The sequence below is a fragment of the Bos taurus genome, chromosome 19 (genome assembly GCF_002263795.3).
Source record: "Bos taurus isolate L1 Dominette 01449 registration number 42190680 breed Hereford chromosome 19, ARS-UCD2.0, whole genome shotgun sequence".
NCBI lineage: Eukaryota > Metazoa > Chordata > Mammalia > Artiodactyla > Bovidae > Bos > Bos taurus.
The window spans coordinates 13,869,023-13,883,829 of record NC_037346.1 but is presented as its reverse complement, the minus strand read 5'-3'; the positions used below and the strand labels follow the sequence as shown (position 1 = coordinate 13,883,829).

Here is a 14,807-nt window from a genome sequence, read left to right as displayed (position 1 = left end):
ACATATATCCCTGTGTAACTGGTCATGATCACAGGTAGTGTCGATTAAAGCAAATAATTGTTTTGTTTTGGTTTAGAATTGGTGAGTGAAATTGATAGTATCATGACTTAATAAGTGCCGCCTAAGAAATGGGCTTTATCCATATCCATTTAGATTTCCATATTTTTGTAAACTATCTTCAGCCATGGTATCCATTTAAACCAAGTAAACTGAATCCAGGAGTCAAATCTTTGGTGGAATTCAAAAAAAGTGTTATATTATTTTTTTAAAAGGGAGAAGGAGAAAGAAAAAAGGAGGGAAAAAATCATTCACAAATAGAGCAAAAGAATTTTGTATTACTAATATTTTAAGTGCCACATATTTCTTTTTTTACCTAATTATTTAAAATTTTCTATTTCTGCATGTTTTATATATATATTAGTACAAGAGCACATGTATATAACTTATAAATAATGTTGAGTTAATCAGAATTTAAGTTTAAACTGTTGTCACATTGAAGTCATTTAAGCAAATAAAGTTTCTATGCTGTCTGTAAAGATTTAGGAAAACTTCCAAATCATTCTTTTCTTTTTAATTTTATTTGCTTTTAAAAAGTTTTGGCTGTGCTGGGTCTTCGTTGCTGCGTGTGGGCTTTCTCCAGCTGCATCTGCTGGGGCTGTTCTCTGGTTGCGGTGCATGGGCTTCTCACCACAGTGGCTCCTCCTGTTGCAGAGCACAGGCTCTATGGCATGCGTGCTCAGTAGCTGGGGCACAGGGGCTTAGTTGCCCCATGGCATGTGGAATCTTCTTGGACCAGGGATTAAATCTGTGTCCTCTGCATTGGCAGGTGTATTCTTAACCTCTGGACCACTTGGGGAAATCCCCAAGTCATTCTTTATTCATCTCCACTAGGAAGAAAATGGGAATGAATTAAGCTTTTGTAGAGTTTAAGTTCAAGTTACTCAGCTTTCACTAGGTTATGCTGCAGAAACAAAAATGCCTGTCTCAATGACTTACAGAAACAGATTTCTCATTTGAGATACCTGTCCTTGGATGAGCTGGCTCTGACTCAGCTCTGTGTTCTTTATCCTGAGACCTTTACCTAGGACATCTCAGACTCCTGGCATAAATGAGAAGAGATGACCAAACCCTGTGATGTCTTTTAAAGCTTTCTGTCAAAGGTAGGAGTTATCAATCACACTTCTGCTTACAAAGGTAACGTGGCCCAAACAAACATCAATGGGGAGTCTACCAGGAGGAATGCACACCACAGAGGGATGTGCCAACTTCTTATAGTAAGGGCAGCAAGTCATTGTAAACAGGCCACCAAAGAATACCATGTGTTTCTAATTAAGATTTAGTAAGCTTCCTGCTTCAGCAATATGTGAACCGTGAACTTCCAGATGTTCAAGCTGGCTTTAGAAAAGGCAGAGGAACCAGAGATCAAATTGCCAATATCTGCTGGATCATCAACAAAGCAAGACAGTTCCAGAAAAACATCTATTTCTGCTTTATTGACTATGCCAAAGCCTTTGACTGTGTGGATCACAATAAACTGTGGAAAATTCTGAAAGAGATGGGAATACCAGACCACCTGACCTGCCTCTTGAGAAACCTGTATGCAGGTCAGGAAGCAACAGTTAGAACTGGACATGGAACAATAGACTGGTTCCAAATAGGAAAAGGAGTATGTCAAGGCTGTATATTGTCACCCTGCTTATTTAACTTATATGCAGAGTACATCATGAGAAATGCTGGACTGGAAGAAGCACAAGCTGGAATCAAGATTTCTGGGAGAAATATCAATAACCTCAGATATGCAGATGACACCACCCTTATGGCAGAAAGTGAGGAGGAACTAAAGGGCCTCTTGAAAGAGGAGAGTGAAAAAGTTGGCTTAAAGCTCAACATTCAGAAAACGAAGATCATGGCATCCGGTCCCATCACTTCATGGCAAATAGATGGGGAAATAGTGTCAGACTTGATTTTTGGGGGCTCCAAAATCACTGCGGATGATGATTGCAGCCATGAAATTAAAAGACACTTACTCCTTGGAAGAAAAGTTATGACCAACCTAGATATTCAAAAGCAGAGACATTACTTTGCCAACAAAGGTCCATCTAGTCAAGGCTATGGTTTTTCCAGTGGTCATGTATGGATGTGAGAGTTGGACTGTGAAGAAAGCTGAGTGCCGAAGAATCGATGCTTTTGAACTGTGGTGTTGGAGAAGACTCTTGAGAGTCCCTTGGACTGCAAGGAGATCCAACCAGTCCATTCTAAAGGAACTCAGTCCTGGTTGTTCATTGGAAGAACTGATGCTAAAGCTGAAACTCCAGTTCTTTGGCCACTTCATGCGAAGAGTTGACTCATTGGAAAAGACTCTGATGCTGGGAGGGATTGGGGGCAGGAGGAGCAGGGGACGACAGGATGAAATGGCTGGATGGCATCACTGACTCAATGGACATTAGTTTGAGTGAACTCCAGGAGTTGGTGATGGACAGGGAGGCTTGGCGTGCTGCGATTCATGGGGTTGCAAAGAGTCAGACACGACTGAGCAACTGAACTGAAGCTTCCTGCTGAAATCTTAACAAAGGATACAATTTTAAAATCAATTTTCACACTAAATACCGTTTTCTGACTTGCACGTGTGTTTGCTCAGTTGTGACCCCATGACTATAGCCCTCAGTCTTCTCTGTCCATAGAATTTTTCCAGGTAAGAATACTGGAGTAGGTTACCATTTCCTTCTCCAGGGGATCGTCCCAAACCAGGTATTGAACACGCGTCTCCTGCATTGGCAGGTGGATTCTTTACCACTGCACCACCTGGGAAGCCCCTTCTGACTTAGGTAATTATCTGAAAAATGTGTTAAAGAGTTTGAAATAACCAAAACACAGTAAGGATCTCTAATACACAGAGCAACAGTAAATAAGTGAACTACTAGGTTTGATACCACGGAAATAATTTCCCTCAGTATCAGGAGCTCCTAAATGATCTTAAAGTAAAGAGACTTCCCTTTTGGTCCAGTGGTTAAGAATCCACCTGCCAATACAGGGAACATGGGTTTGATCCCTCCTCCAGGAAGATCCCACAAAGAAGAGTAGACCCTGCTTGCTGCAACTAGAGAAAGCCCACGTGCAGCAGTGAAGACCCAGTGCAGCCTAAATAAATACATTTAAAAAAATGATAATCCAAAATCTTTTTCCATAACCTTTAGTCTTGCTGGCAGGTATTATATGCTACTTGGAATCTGTTCAGTATTCTTAAAGGAGAAACTTACAGAAATCTTACCTTTTTCCTCCAAACTTAATAGCCTTAACCAACCACAGATGTGTATGAAGAATACCTCTTATTCTTTAGTCATCCCTTAAATCTTTGAAGGATACACAGATAAAAGTCAAAGATGAAAATTAGTTTTGGTTGCCTCATAGCCCTCTACTCCCCAGAACTCATAAAAAGAACACAGGTAACAAGATTTCAAATACGTTTTGAGGTTAATATTCAAAATATTTCAGGTATTCAGGTAAGAATGAAATATATGATGAACAATGTGTGAGGCAGTAAACCATTTTTAGTTAAACTTTTAATTTTGAGGTAAAGTAGGTACATGTGTATGTAAGAAATAATACAGAGAGTCCCCCAGTGGTAACTGCTTGGAGAATGGTAGTATAATATCACAGCTGGATGTTGGCCTTGATACAGTCAAGATACAGAGCATCCACCACCCCAGGGATCTCCTCATGTTGCCATTTTGTAACCAAATTCACTTCTCTCCCACTTAATGCCCCCCTAACTCTTGTCAATCACTAATATATATGTCCCCCATTTCTATAATTATATGATTTCAGCATTAGCTAAATTGAATCACTAACATTTTGAGACTGGCTTTTTTTGCTCTGCATAATTCTCTTTAAATTCATCCAAGTTGTTGCATGCATCAATATTTCCCTTCATTTTATTATTGAGTGATATTCCATTATTGGATGTACTATTGTCTGCTTAACCATTCACCCACCGAAGGACATCTGGACTGTTTTTACTTTTTAGCTGTGATAGAGATTTTTGAACATAAGGCTTCATTTCTCTGGGATTAATGCCCAGGAATGCTAGATGGCATGGTATTTGGAAGTTTAGTTTTTAAAGAAATTGTTAAACTATTTTCTAGAGTGGTTATACCCTTTTACATTCTCACAGGCAATATAGGAGTGATCCAGTTTCTCTACATCCTTGCTAGCATTTGGTGTTATTTTCTGTTGTAGCCATTTGATAGGTGTGTTGTGATATCTCATGATTTTAATTTGCATTTCCCTTGTGACTAATGTCAAAAGAAAATTCAGGGAGCTTTACTTGATATGGATATTTTATTGGGCAAGAAACAAATTATTCCTGAACAGGGAGACCTCAAACCACAAGTGATTCTAGCAATTTATTATAAACACGAATGAATTCATTGTTTTCTACTGTGATTAGTTTCTAGAAATTTACTTTCCTTTTCATTGCTAAGCTTACTTTTTTGTAGCTTATTAGCTAGAATACTGTGATGTCACATTGACATGAAGAAAGCTTAGGTTTTGTTTAAGGTCAGGCAGCATTTCAGGGAAATCAGAACAGTGTTACAATTTGGTTATGTGACTGTGAGCCTGTGGTCTAGGGATATATTCAGAGTGTGGCCTCCATATTGGTTTTTCTTTAATGATGCTAGACATATTTTCATGTGCTTACTTGCTGTCTTTATATTCTCTTTGAAGAAGTGTCTGCTTCTATCTTCTGTCCATTTTCTTGTTGGATTTTTTTTGTTATTTTACTGTGAGAGAGTTAAAGCTTAGGCAGGCCGGGGCCCTTTAAGGAGGAGGTGAACTTTCTCCCTCTTGCTTTCCTTAAGCCTTGTGCAACAATGTATCTTGCCCAAGAACTGGCCTTTCTTTAGGAGCTAATGATCACAAGGCACAATGTCTTACTGGTGGAAATGCTTTTCTTAGACTCTATGTTAATAATTAAAATTGTAACAAATCTTGCCTGGGAGCCTATTTCTCAGCAACAATATATCTCACCCAGAAACACCTTGCCTGGAACAGGTTCCTTCTGGCTAATCTTGTACTGAAGTTATCTCAAGGATGTATGCCTTGGGAAAGGGTCTAATGGAATCTGTACAGCCTTGAAGTGTTGTTTTTTGTCTATTCAAGCGGCCAGTTGAAGAGTACATAATGCACGGTTGCAACTGGTGAGGCAGGCACTCTGCTACCTGCTTTTAGTGCCTCTTGGTGGAGGCTCACTCTGTCCTTTCACTGTAATAAAACTTTGCTACACAAAGCTCTTGAGTGACTGAGACTGTGTCTTTTGGGTCCCAGAATGAAATTTTCTCCTTCAGAGACCACAAATTCTGACACTGTTCACCATAAGCTATCAACTGTTGAATGTCAAGAGGTCTTTATATATTCTGCATACTAGCCCTTTTTTGGATGTGTGGTTTGCAGATATTTTCTGTCAGTTTGTGTCTTGTTTTTTAGTCTGTTCAGGCTACTGTAACAAAATATGAGAGATTGGATAGCTTATAAACGACAGAAATTTAGTTTTCCCAGTTCTAGAGGCTGGAAGTTCAAGATCAGAGTGGCGACATAGTCGACCATAGCACTTAGGCATGTTTATCTGGGTGTTTTTCTAGGTTCTCTGTTCCAGTCCACTGATGCGTGTGTCTGCTAGTCTTGATTATGTTAGCTGTGTAATATGATTCCTCCTATGTTTTCTCCAACACTGTTACAGTAAAATACACATAAAGTTTACCATGTTAACTATTTTTAAGTGTACAGTTTAGTGGTATTAAATATATTCACATTGTTATGCAGCCATTACCACCATCCATTCTTGTAACTCTCTTCATTTTGTAAATCTAAAATTATACTTATTGTTCGATAACTCCCCATTCTTCCCTCCCTCCAACCCCATGCATCTACCCTTCTACTTTAAGTCTTTGTGATTTTGACTACTCTAAATACCTCATGTAAATAGAAGCATACAGTCTTTGTCTTTCTTTGGAGAAATGTCTGTTCAAGTTCTTTGCCCATTTTTGAATTGAGTTTTTTGTTGTTGAGTTTTAGGACTTTCCTGTTTATTTTGGACATGAATCCCGTATCATATATGTGATTTGCAAATATTAACTCCCATTCTGTGGGTTGCCTTTTTACTCTGTGGGTTGTGTCTCTTAATATACACATTTTTAACGTTTTCTTGAAGTCCAGGTTGTCTATTCATTCTTTTGTTAACTGTGCCTGATGTCATATTCAAGAAATCATTGCAAAATCCAGTGTTATGAAGTTTCTGTTCTGTGTTTTCTACTAAGAGTTTTATTGTTCTAGGTCTTACATTTTGGTTCACGATCCATTTGGAGTTAATTTTTGTATAGGGTGTTGGCTGAGGGCCCAGTTCTGTTGATGACCGCCATTTGTTGAAAAAGACTGTCGTTTACCCAGGTCTTAGCACCTTCATCAAAAATCATTTGAACCATATATACAAGAGTTTATTTCTGGCTTTCTGTTCTTTTCCACTGCTCTGTAACAGTCTTACTTTATGCCAGTGAAAGTGAAGTGCAAGTTGCTCAGTTGTGTCCAACTCTTCACAAGCCCATGAATTATACAGACCATGGAATTTTCCAGGCCAGAATACTGGAGTGGGTAGCCGTTCCCTTCTCCAGGGGGTTTTCCTATCCCAGGGATCGAACCCAGGTCCCCTGCATTGCAGGCGGATTCTTTACCATCTGAGCCAAAAGGGAAGCCTGCTTTATGGCAGTACTATTACTATTTTGATAGCTGTAGTTTGGTGGTAGGTTTTGAGATCTGGAAGCTTGAATCCTCCAGTTTTGTTGTTCTTTTTCAAGACTGTTTGGCTATTAGGGGTCCCTTGAGATCCTGTATGAATTTTAGGATGGATTTTTTTATTGCTGCAAAAATCTCATTGGGATTTTTATAGGGATTTCTTTTGTAGATTGCTTTGGGTAATATTAACATTTTAACGATATTAAGTTTGCCAATCCATGAAATATGGATTATGTTTCTATTTATTTATGACTAATTTCTTCCAACACCGTTTTTATTTTTCATCGGCATCATTCCATAACTGGGATAAATCTTTGGAGAAAACCATTGTTAAGTGAAAAAAGTCAAATACAGAAGGAAACACATGTAAAATTTTAAAACCTAGAGATTATGACATTCATGAATTATATAAACATATACAGAAATGAAAGGAAACAAAAGTGAATTTATGACAGTGATAATCTCTGGGTAAATAGAGGAAGAAAATTATAACTGTATTATTTAAAGGTTTTTTTTAAGTGTTCATATAGCTGCTGGGGCTTCCCAGCTGGCACAGTGGTAAAGAATCTACCTGCCAGTGCAGGAAACACAGAAGACATGGGTTCCATCCCTGGGTTGCAAAGTTTCCCTGGAGAAGGAAATGGCAACCCACTCCAGTATTCTTGCCTGGAAAATTCCAGAGGAGCTGGCGGGCTACAGTCTGTGGGGTTGCAAAGAGTCAGACGTGACCAGGTGCACACACACGTGCACATAGACACACACACACCTGCTCTGTAGTATTATGTTGCAGGAAAATATATGTATATATTCTTCTGTTGATGGACACTTAAGTTGCTCCCAATTTTTTGCTTTCTGTTTTGAGTTTATGGATTTTTTAAAAAATTTATTTTAATTGGAGGCTAATTACTTTGTAATATTGTAATGATTTTTGCCATACATGGACATGAAACAGCCATGGGTGTACACATGTTCCCCATCCTGAACCCCCCTCCCCCCTCCCTCCCCATCCCATCCCTCAGGGTTGTCCCAGTGCACCAGCCCTGAGCACCCTGTCTCATGCATCGAACCTGGACTGGCGATCTGTTTCACTTATGATAATATACATGTTTCAATGCCATTCTCCCAAATCATCTCATCCTCTCCCTCTCCCACAGAGTCCAAAAGACTGTTCTATACATCTGTGTCTCTTTTGCTATCTCACATACAGGGTCATCATTACCATCTTTCTAAATTCCATATATGTGCGTTAGTGTACTGTATTGCTGCTTTTCTTTCTGACTTACTTCACTCTGTATAAGTGTTCATTATGTATTCTGGATTCTAACCTTTGTGGTTATTTGTGCTGTCAGTATGTCCTTCTAGACTTAGGCTTATTTATTAACTTTGTCAATGGTGTCATGTTTTGTAGAAGTTAAGTCTGATGGATAAATCATTTCTTTTATGGTTTGAGCTTTTTGTGTCTCATCTATGACATAATCCAACCCAGAGGTAGTACTGATATTCTCCTGTGTTTTCTTATTAACAAATTAAATTTTTTATATATAGGTCTTTAACCTACCTGGAATTGTTCTTTAGGTATCAGTATGATGCTGAAGGGCCTAATTTTATTTTCTATTTGAATAGACGGTTGTCCCCCAAATCATTTATCAGTAGCCCATTCTGTACCTGTTGAAATCTAAGATGACTCCTGTAATGCCTAATTTCTTCACATGCTTTCTTTGGTTTTTAAGCTCTTTCGTTTGCCTCATTGCTGTATGTGTCTATACCTGCATCAGTACACGCCTTACTGTCTTGTGTTCTAACCCAAGATGAGCCTTTATCTGGTGGAGTGGAGTCTCTGTTGTTCTTTTAAAGAATAATGGCTATTCATGGCCACATCCCCTTCAGTATGAATTTTGAGATCAGTTGAGCAAATTCCATGTAAAACCTGTAGGGATTTTGATCGAAATTGACATTTTCACTCATTTAGTCTTGCTGTCGCATCTCTCCACTTGTTCAGGTTTTCAGTAGTCTTGGGTAACTTTCAACTTGGGGGTTAATTTATTTGTGTTTTAGTCTTTTGAGTAGTTTATTGAATGTATCTCAGATTTCTGAGTGGGTTTTGTTTTGTTTTTGTTTTTCCTGTGTTATTCATTCACTGTATAGATAAGGATTGGTATCTCTTAGCCTTTCAGTTTATCTAGATTTCAAAAGAAAGCCTAAAATTAGGCTGTATGACATGTATAAAGTTACTTTTAAGGAATAGGAGAAACACACAATGCCATTTACAAAGTTTGAATCTTCTTGAAGAACAGAATTGTGTAACTAGAAAGGCAATGTGGATAATAACACCTTCTTTCATTCTTTATTATTTTTGTGGAATATATCATTTTGTCTTTTAGCCTGTCTGATTTGAGTGATTTCTTCTGTGTTCTATGTTATTGAACATAACTAAGAACAAGTTTTGATTTGGGTAAACTAAGTCAAAATTTAAAAAGAAATTTAATCCCTTACCTCAAAAAAGAAATGATAATTATGTGACATGACAAAAATGTTAGTTAATGCTATGGTGGTAATCATTTTGTGATATATAAACAAGTGTATCAAATAAGCATGTTACCTACCTTAAACTTATACAGTATTATCATATGTCAAATTATCTCAATAAAACTGGAAAAAATAAGGAACTGATTACATTATAGTGGGAGAAGGAGAAATATAATACTAGGACTATGACACTAATTTTTAGCAGCAAGAGAACCATACTGTGATTAAAAATAAATATGCATGGCCACCACCATCCAGGATTTAGAATAGAGTGTTAGTAATTAAGCAATATTACTTGTAACTTCAGTTGTAAAGTACTGGAAACTATTTATAAACCTGCCAGGTTGCTAGTATTCATTGAACAGGTAATGTGTCTGAGCATATGAATAGGCAGAAAAAAACATTTAAAATAGTTTTAAGTCTGAATTTGGTGGTGGTTTTTGATAACTGGACAGGCAGCATAGCATGATGGAGAAAATGGATTTTGGAACCAGAAGCTGCCTGGTTCTAATCCTGGCTCTGTCATTGCCAGTAATGAGTGAGATACTTAACTATTTTCTACTTCAGTTTCCTTATCTGAATAGGAGCACCTACTGCATAGGTTTATTATAAGGGTTCAATTAATTGATACATGTAAAGCACTTAGAAAAGCCCCTGGGACTTAGTACAGACTTCATAAGTGTTTGTTCTTTTTAAGGTCTATTTATTAATCATTATCAGAATTATCTCTAATTCTTGTGATCTTACATTTATTGAGAATTATGTATACATATGACTGGTTCTATGGCTGACGTATGGCAGGAACACAATAAAATGATATCTGTATTACAACTATTGTGTTCTTTTATCTACTTGTTTAATTCTGTATTTGAAGAATCTTGTTTCAGAAAAAAAATGGAATCATTACTGTTTTTGAAAGTATTCTATTCTGTCATCAGTATTACTTCTAATGTTAAAGATAATTATTTTATAATAGCTGCTATTATTTTGGAGAAGGAAATGGCAACGCACTCCAGTGTTCTTGCCTGAAGAATCCCAGGGACGGGGGTGCCTGGTGGGCTGTCGTCTCTGGGGTCGCACAGAGTTGGACGACTGAAGCGACTTAGCAGCTATTTATTTACTCATATGTGCTAAACAGTGTTCCAGGTACTTTACATGTATTGTATTACTTCTAAACCTTAAAACAGTCTTCCACAGTCTCAGTAAAGGTTCAGAACAAGAAGGTATTTTAGAAAAGTTCAAAAGAAATACTTTTTTTTTTTTTTAATTTGAGGGAAATACTAGCATGATTTCTATTAAAGGAAAATCAGACAAAATATACTTTTAAGTCAAAAAGCCTTAAAAGCCTGGAGGTAAGAGGGCATTTCACTTGATAAGAGATTAAATTCGTCAGAAAGATATTAGTTTGTATGCACCTAATAACCTGGCCTCAAAATGTGTAAGATAGAAACTGACGGAAAAATAAGGAGAAATAGACAAGTTCACAATCAGTAAAGATACACATTTTAAACGAGCTTCTTAACAAACTTGATTAATGGATAATAGGATACTGTGTCCAACAATTGTAAAACACTTTTGGTTTGGCCACACAGTGTGGCATACAGGATACTAGCTCCCTGACCAGGGAACGGACTCATGCCCCTGCTTTGGGAGCATGGAGTCTTAATCACTGGACCACCAAGGAAGTCCTCAAAATTACTTTCGTTTTAAGCAAACATGGAATATTGAAATTGAAATATGCTGGGCCATAGCAAATCTCAAGCAACTCAAAGCATTGAAATCTTACAAGGTAAGAGTCCCTGTAAGGCTCCTGTGTTGGGAAACCATTTGAGATTTGTAGCCAGAAATTTAAGATGGGGCTTTCCTGGTGGCCCAGCGACAAAGAACCCACCTGCCAATGCAGGCAATACGGATTCAGTCCCTGGTCTGGGAAGATCCCACATGCCTCAGAGCACCCAGGCCCATGTACCACAACTATTGAGCCTGTGCTCTAGAGCCTGGGAGCTGCAGCTACTGAGGCCTGCACGCCCTAGAGTCTGTGCTCCACAATGCGAGAAGACACCTCAGTGAGAATGTGTGCACTGCCTCTAGAGAGTAGCCCCTGCTCACCACAACTAGAGAAAAGCCCTCACAGCAGCAAAGACCAGCAAAGCCAAAAACAAACAAACATTTTTTAAAAGAATTTAAGGTGACTCTTCAAGGTTTTTCTCTCCAGTAAGATTAAGTGGTTTGGGTATAAGGATAAGAGAAAGTGATTAGTTGACTAACAAGAATGAAGTCCCAGGTGACCATACCAAGGAAGCCAGAGGTAGGGGAGCGAAGGATGTTTACAAGGATATTTAATATTGAATCCTGGAGTCTAAGCTGAGCAAGACGAGAAGTGAGGACATGATGAGCATGATCAGTGGTGGGAAAGTGGAAAGATTAATGGATGGGAGGGAAGTATTAATGAAATAAAAGAATTGCTGGAGAGCATGAACTGGAAGAACAGAAAGTGGTGGTCAGTTATTGGCATGCTTAAAATCAAGATTTTGGAGATGATGCAGCTATTGGGCCAGATGAGCGGGGCGATGACCATGGAATGGGAAACTAGAGTGGTATGTTGAACATGATTGTGATGAGACCTGCAACGCCAGTGTTAGATGAGTCATCCTCATGGTTATTGACCAGGAGCAGTTTAAGAGTAGAATGGACCATAGCAAGGATTTGAAGTTGAAGAGTGAGGGGGTAGATGGCATAAATAGGGTAGGAGAGTAACTGATGAAGTCTGATTGCAAGAAATTAAAATGTGTTCAGGGTTTTGAAGGAAAAGAGATGAGAAAAGGGGTTTGGAACCAAGGAGAATATTGTCCATTTACAGGAAATGTTTGAAGAAAAGTAGCAGTCCCCAAGTGAGAGGGCTTCCAGGGACAGCCAAGTTTCAAGTTAGGGAACTGAAGGGGAACCTTTCAGGGAGAAGGTTGAAGAATAGAGACATTTTCACTCAGTAAAAATTAGCTGTTAACCATCATTTCCATCGTCCCCGTCATCATGATTCATATTAAGTTTTGTGGTTAGCTCTTGTGCAATGCTATTCTTCTAGACACTTCAGTAAACTTTATACTATTGTATTGATTTGTCATTTGAAAGTGAAGTTGCTCAGTCGCGTCTGACCCTTAGCGACCCCATGGACTACAGCCCACCAGGCCCTCTGTCCATGGGATTTTCCAGGCAAGAGTACTGGAGTGGGGTGCCATTGCCTTCTCCGTTAACAGCGGCTAGGCATATTATATTTACTTGGAGCTGGTATACTTGGTGACAGCCTTAGTGCCCTCAGACACGGCGTGCTTGGACAGCTCCCCAGGTAGCAGCAAGTGCACGGCGGTCTGGATCTCCCTGGATGTGATAGTCGAGCGCTTGTAATGCGTCAGGCGCGATGCCTCGCCAGCGATGCACTCGAAAATGTCGTTGATGGAGGAGTTCATGTGCCCATGGCCTTGGACGAGATGCCGGTGTCCAGATGGACTTGCTTCAGCACCTTGTACACGTACACGGAGCAGCTCTCCTTGCGGCTGCGCTTGCGCTTCTTGCCGTGCTTCTTCTGGGCCTTGGTCACAGCGTTTTCAGAGCCCTTTTTAGGGGCAGGAGCAGACTTAGCCGGTTCAGGCATGTCTATAATGACGACACCCAACAACGCAGAAAGATCTTGAAGATACGTCATTTAGTATTCATTAAATATATTTTTTTCTGTAAAAGTTGGGATACCAAGGGTATAATAATATCAAAATATTCATTATCCTATCATACATATTGGAAATACGTGTTTAATCTCATTTGTGGAATAACTGCTGTATGCCAGGCTCTTATCTATTGCTAGAAATACAAAGACATGTAAGATACGACACCTCAGAGAGTATGGCTCAGTGAGCTCACCAGATATAACGTGTGTGTGTGTGTGCTTTCTAACACACCCAGTCTGAAAGATTTGATGCACACTTCCTCAGACTGTTAGCAGTGGTGGTCCTCTCAGACATGAAGGCATGGGAGAGGCAAGATATTAAGGGGAGCTTTTCATTTTAAGCCTATGTCCTTTGAATCTTCTATTAAAGTTAATTAATACAGGCCTTCTCTTGTGGTCCAGTGGTTAAGAATCTGCCTGCCAGTGCAGGGGACACAGGTTCTGTCTTCCCTGCTCCGGGAAGATTCCGTGCGGCGCCAGGCAGTTAAGCCCGTTCGCCACGACTACGGACGCCCGAGCACCCTAGAGCCTGTGCTCTGCGAGGGAAGCTACCGCGATGAGAAGCACACACCACCAACTAAAGAGGAAAAGAAAAGTTATGGAAGCTACAGTTTTTCTTTGTAGTAGTTAAAAGAAAAAGTTGTGGGGACTTCCTTGGCAATCCAGTGGTTAAGACCCCATGCGTTCACTGCAGGGGGCACAGCTTCCATCCCTGGCCAGGGAACTGATACCACATGCTGCGTAGCACAGCCAAAAAAAAAAAAAAGGAGAAATTGTGTTTTTTAAGCCTAAGTCTTTGTCTGTTGTTTCTAGGCAGGGATCCCAATGGGACCAATACCAGCAGGAGGAATGCCTTACCTGGGACAAGCACCATTCCTGGGAATGCGTCCTCCAGGCCCACAGTACACTCCAGACATGCAGAAGCAGTTTGCTGAGGAGCAGCAGTAAGAAACCTCAGGATGCAAGGATAAAGATGCATGATAGCACTTAAGTTTAAAATGGTCAAATAATCTGTAGTGCAGATTTGAAGAGGAAACAGTCACAGTGCCCTTAAAGCTCTTTAAAATGCTCTTATTATTTAAAAGTTTAAAGCCAGAAGGGACCTTAGAGATCCTAGAATTCAATCCACTGATGTTACATCTTGGAAAAATGAAGTCCAGAGAAATAAGCAACTTGTCAGCCCAGGCTATACAGTTACTGGAAAAACCTGGACCCAAGTGCAGGCCTCCTGATTCCCAGAGCCGTTGCTCTTTCTCATGTATGGTACTGCCTCCCCGAGTAGAAGTTTCTTTTTTGTATGCAGAGCAAAGAGTGTGTTTATTTTGTCCACCTCCCTGTTTGTTTTTTTATATATATATATATACTTTGAATGTAGAATGTTGTCTCCTACTTTTGCAAATTAGATAAGAAATAAGTTCATGTCTATAATTTAGGTACATCATTTTTTAGACTTATTTCATATATTTGGGAATTCATATAGTGGAGACATAGGATTATCTTCAGAAAATTAGGTACAATTATCAGTGAAGTTTTTAGTTCTAGAAATGCAAGGTGACGTTGCTGAAGCTATTAGTAAAAGAAGTATGAATCTAACAGTCAGTTAATAATCCCTGAAGCTGACTCTTTAATGGTTGTTTTTCCTTCAGAAAACGATTTGAACAGCAGCAAAAGCTCTTAGAAGAAGAAAGAAAAAGACGCCAGTTTGAAGAGCAGAAGCAAAAGCTCAGACTTCTGAGTAGCGTAAAACCCAAGGTAACGTACTCCGCCCCACGCACAC

The 14,807-nt window shown here is 39.3% G+C and overlaps 1 protein-coding gene across 10 annotated transcripts in view; it reads left to right on the top strand.

The window, feature by feature from the left end:
* Window positions 1-14,807, top strand: part of SYNRG (synergin gamma) — an 85,432-nt gene that overhangs the window by 12,091 nt on the left and 58,534 nt on the right. For 9 of the 10 annotated variants that reach the window (XM_005220017.5, XM_005220018.5, XM_005220016.5 and 6 more), the window contains 2 exon segments: window positions 13,844-13,974; window positions 14,677-14,782. In XM_005220017.5, the coding sequence (XP_005220074.1) occupies window positions 13,844-13,974; window positions 14,677-14,782 (237 nt within the window). 10 annotated transcript variants of the gene reach the window in all.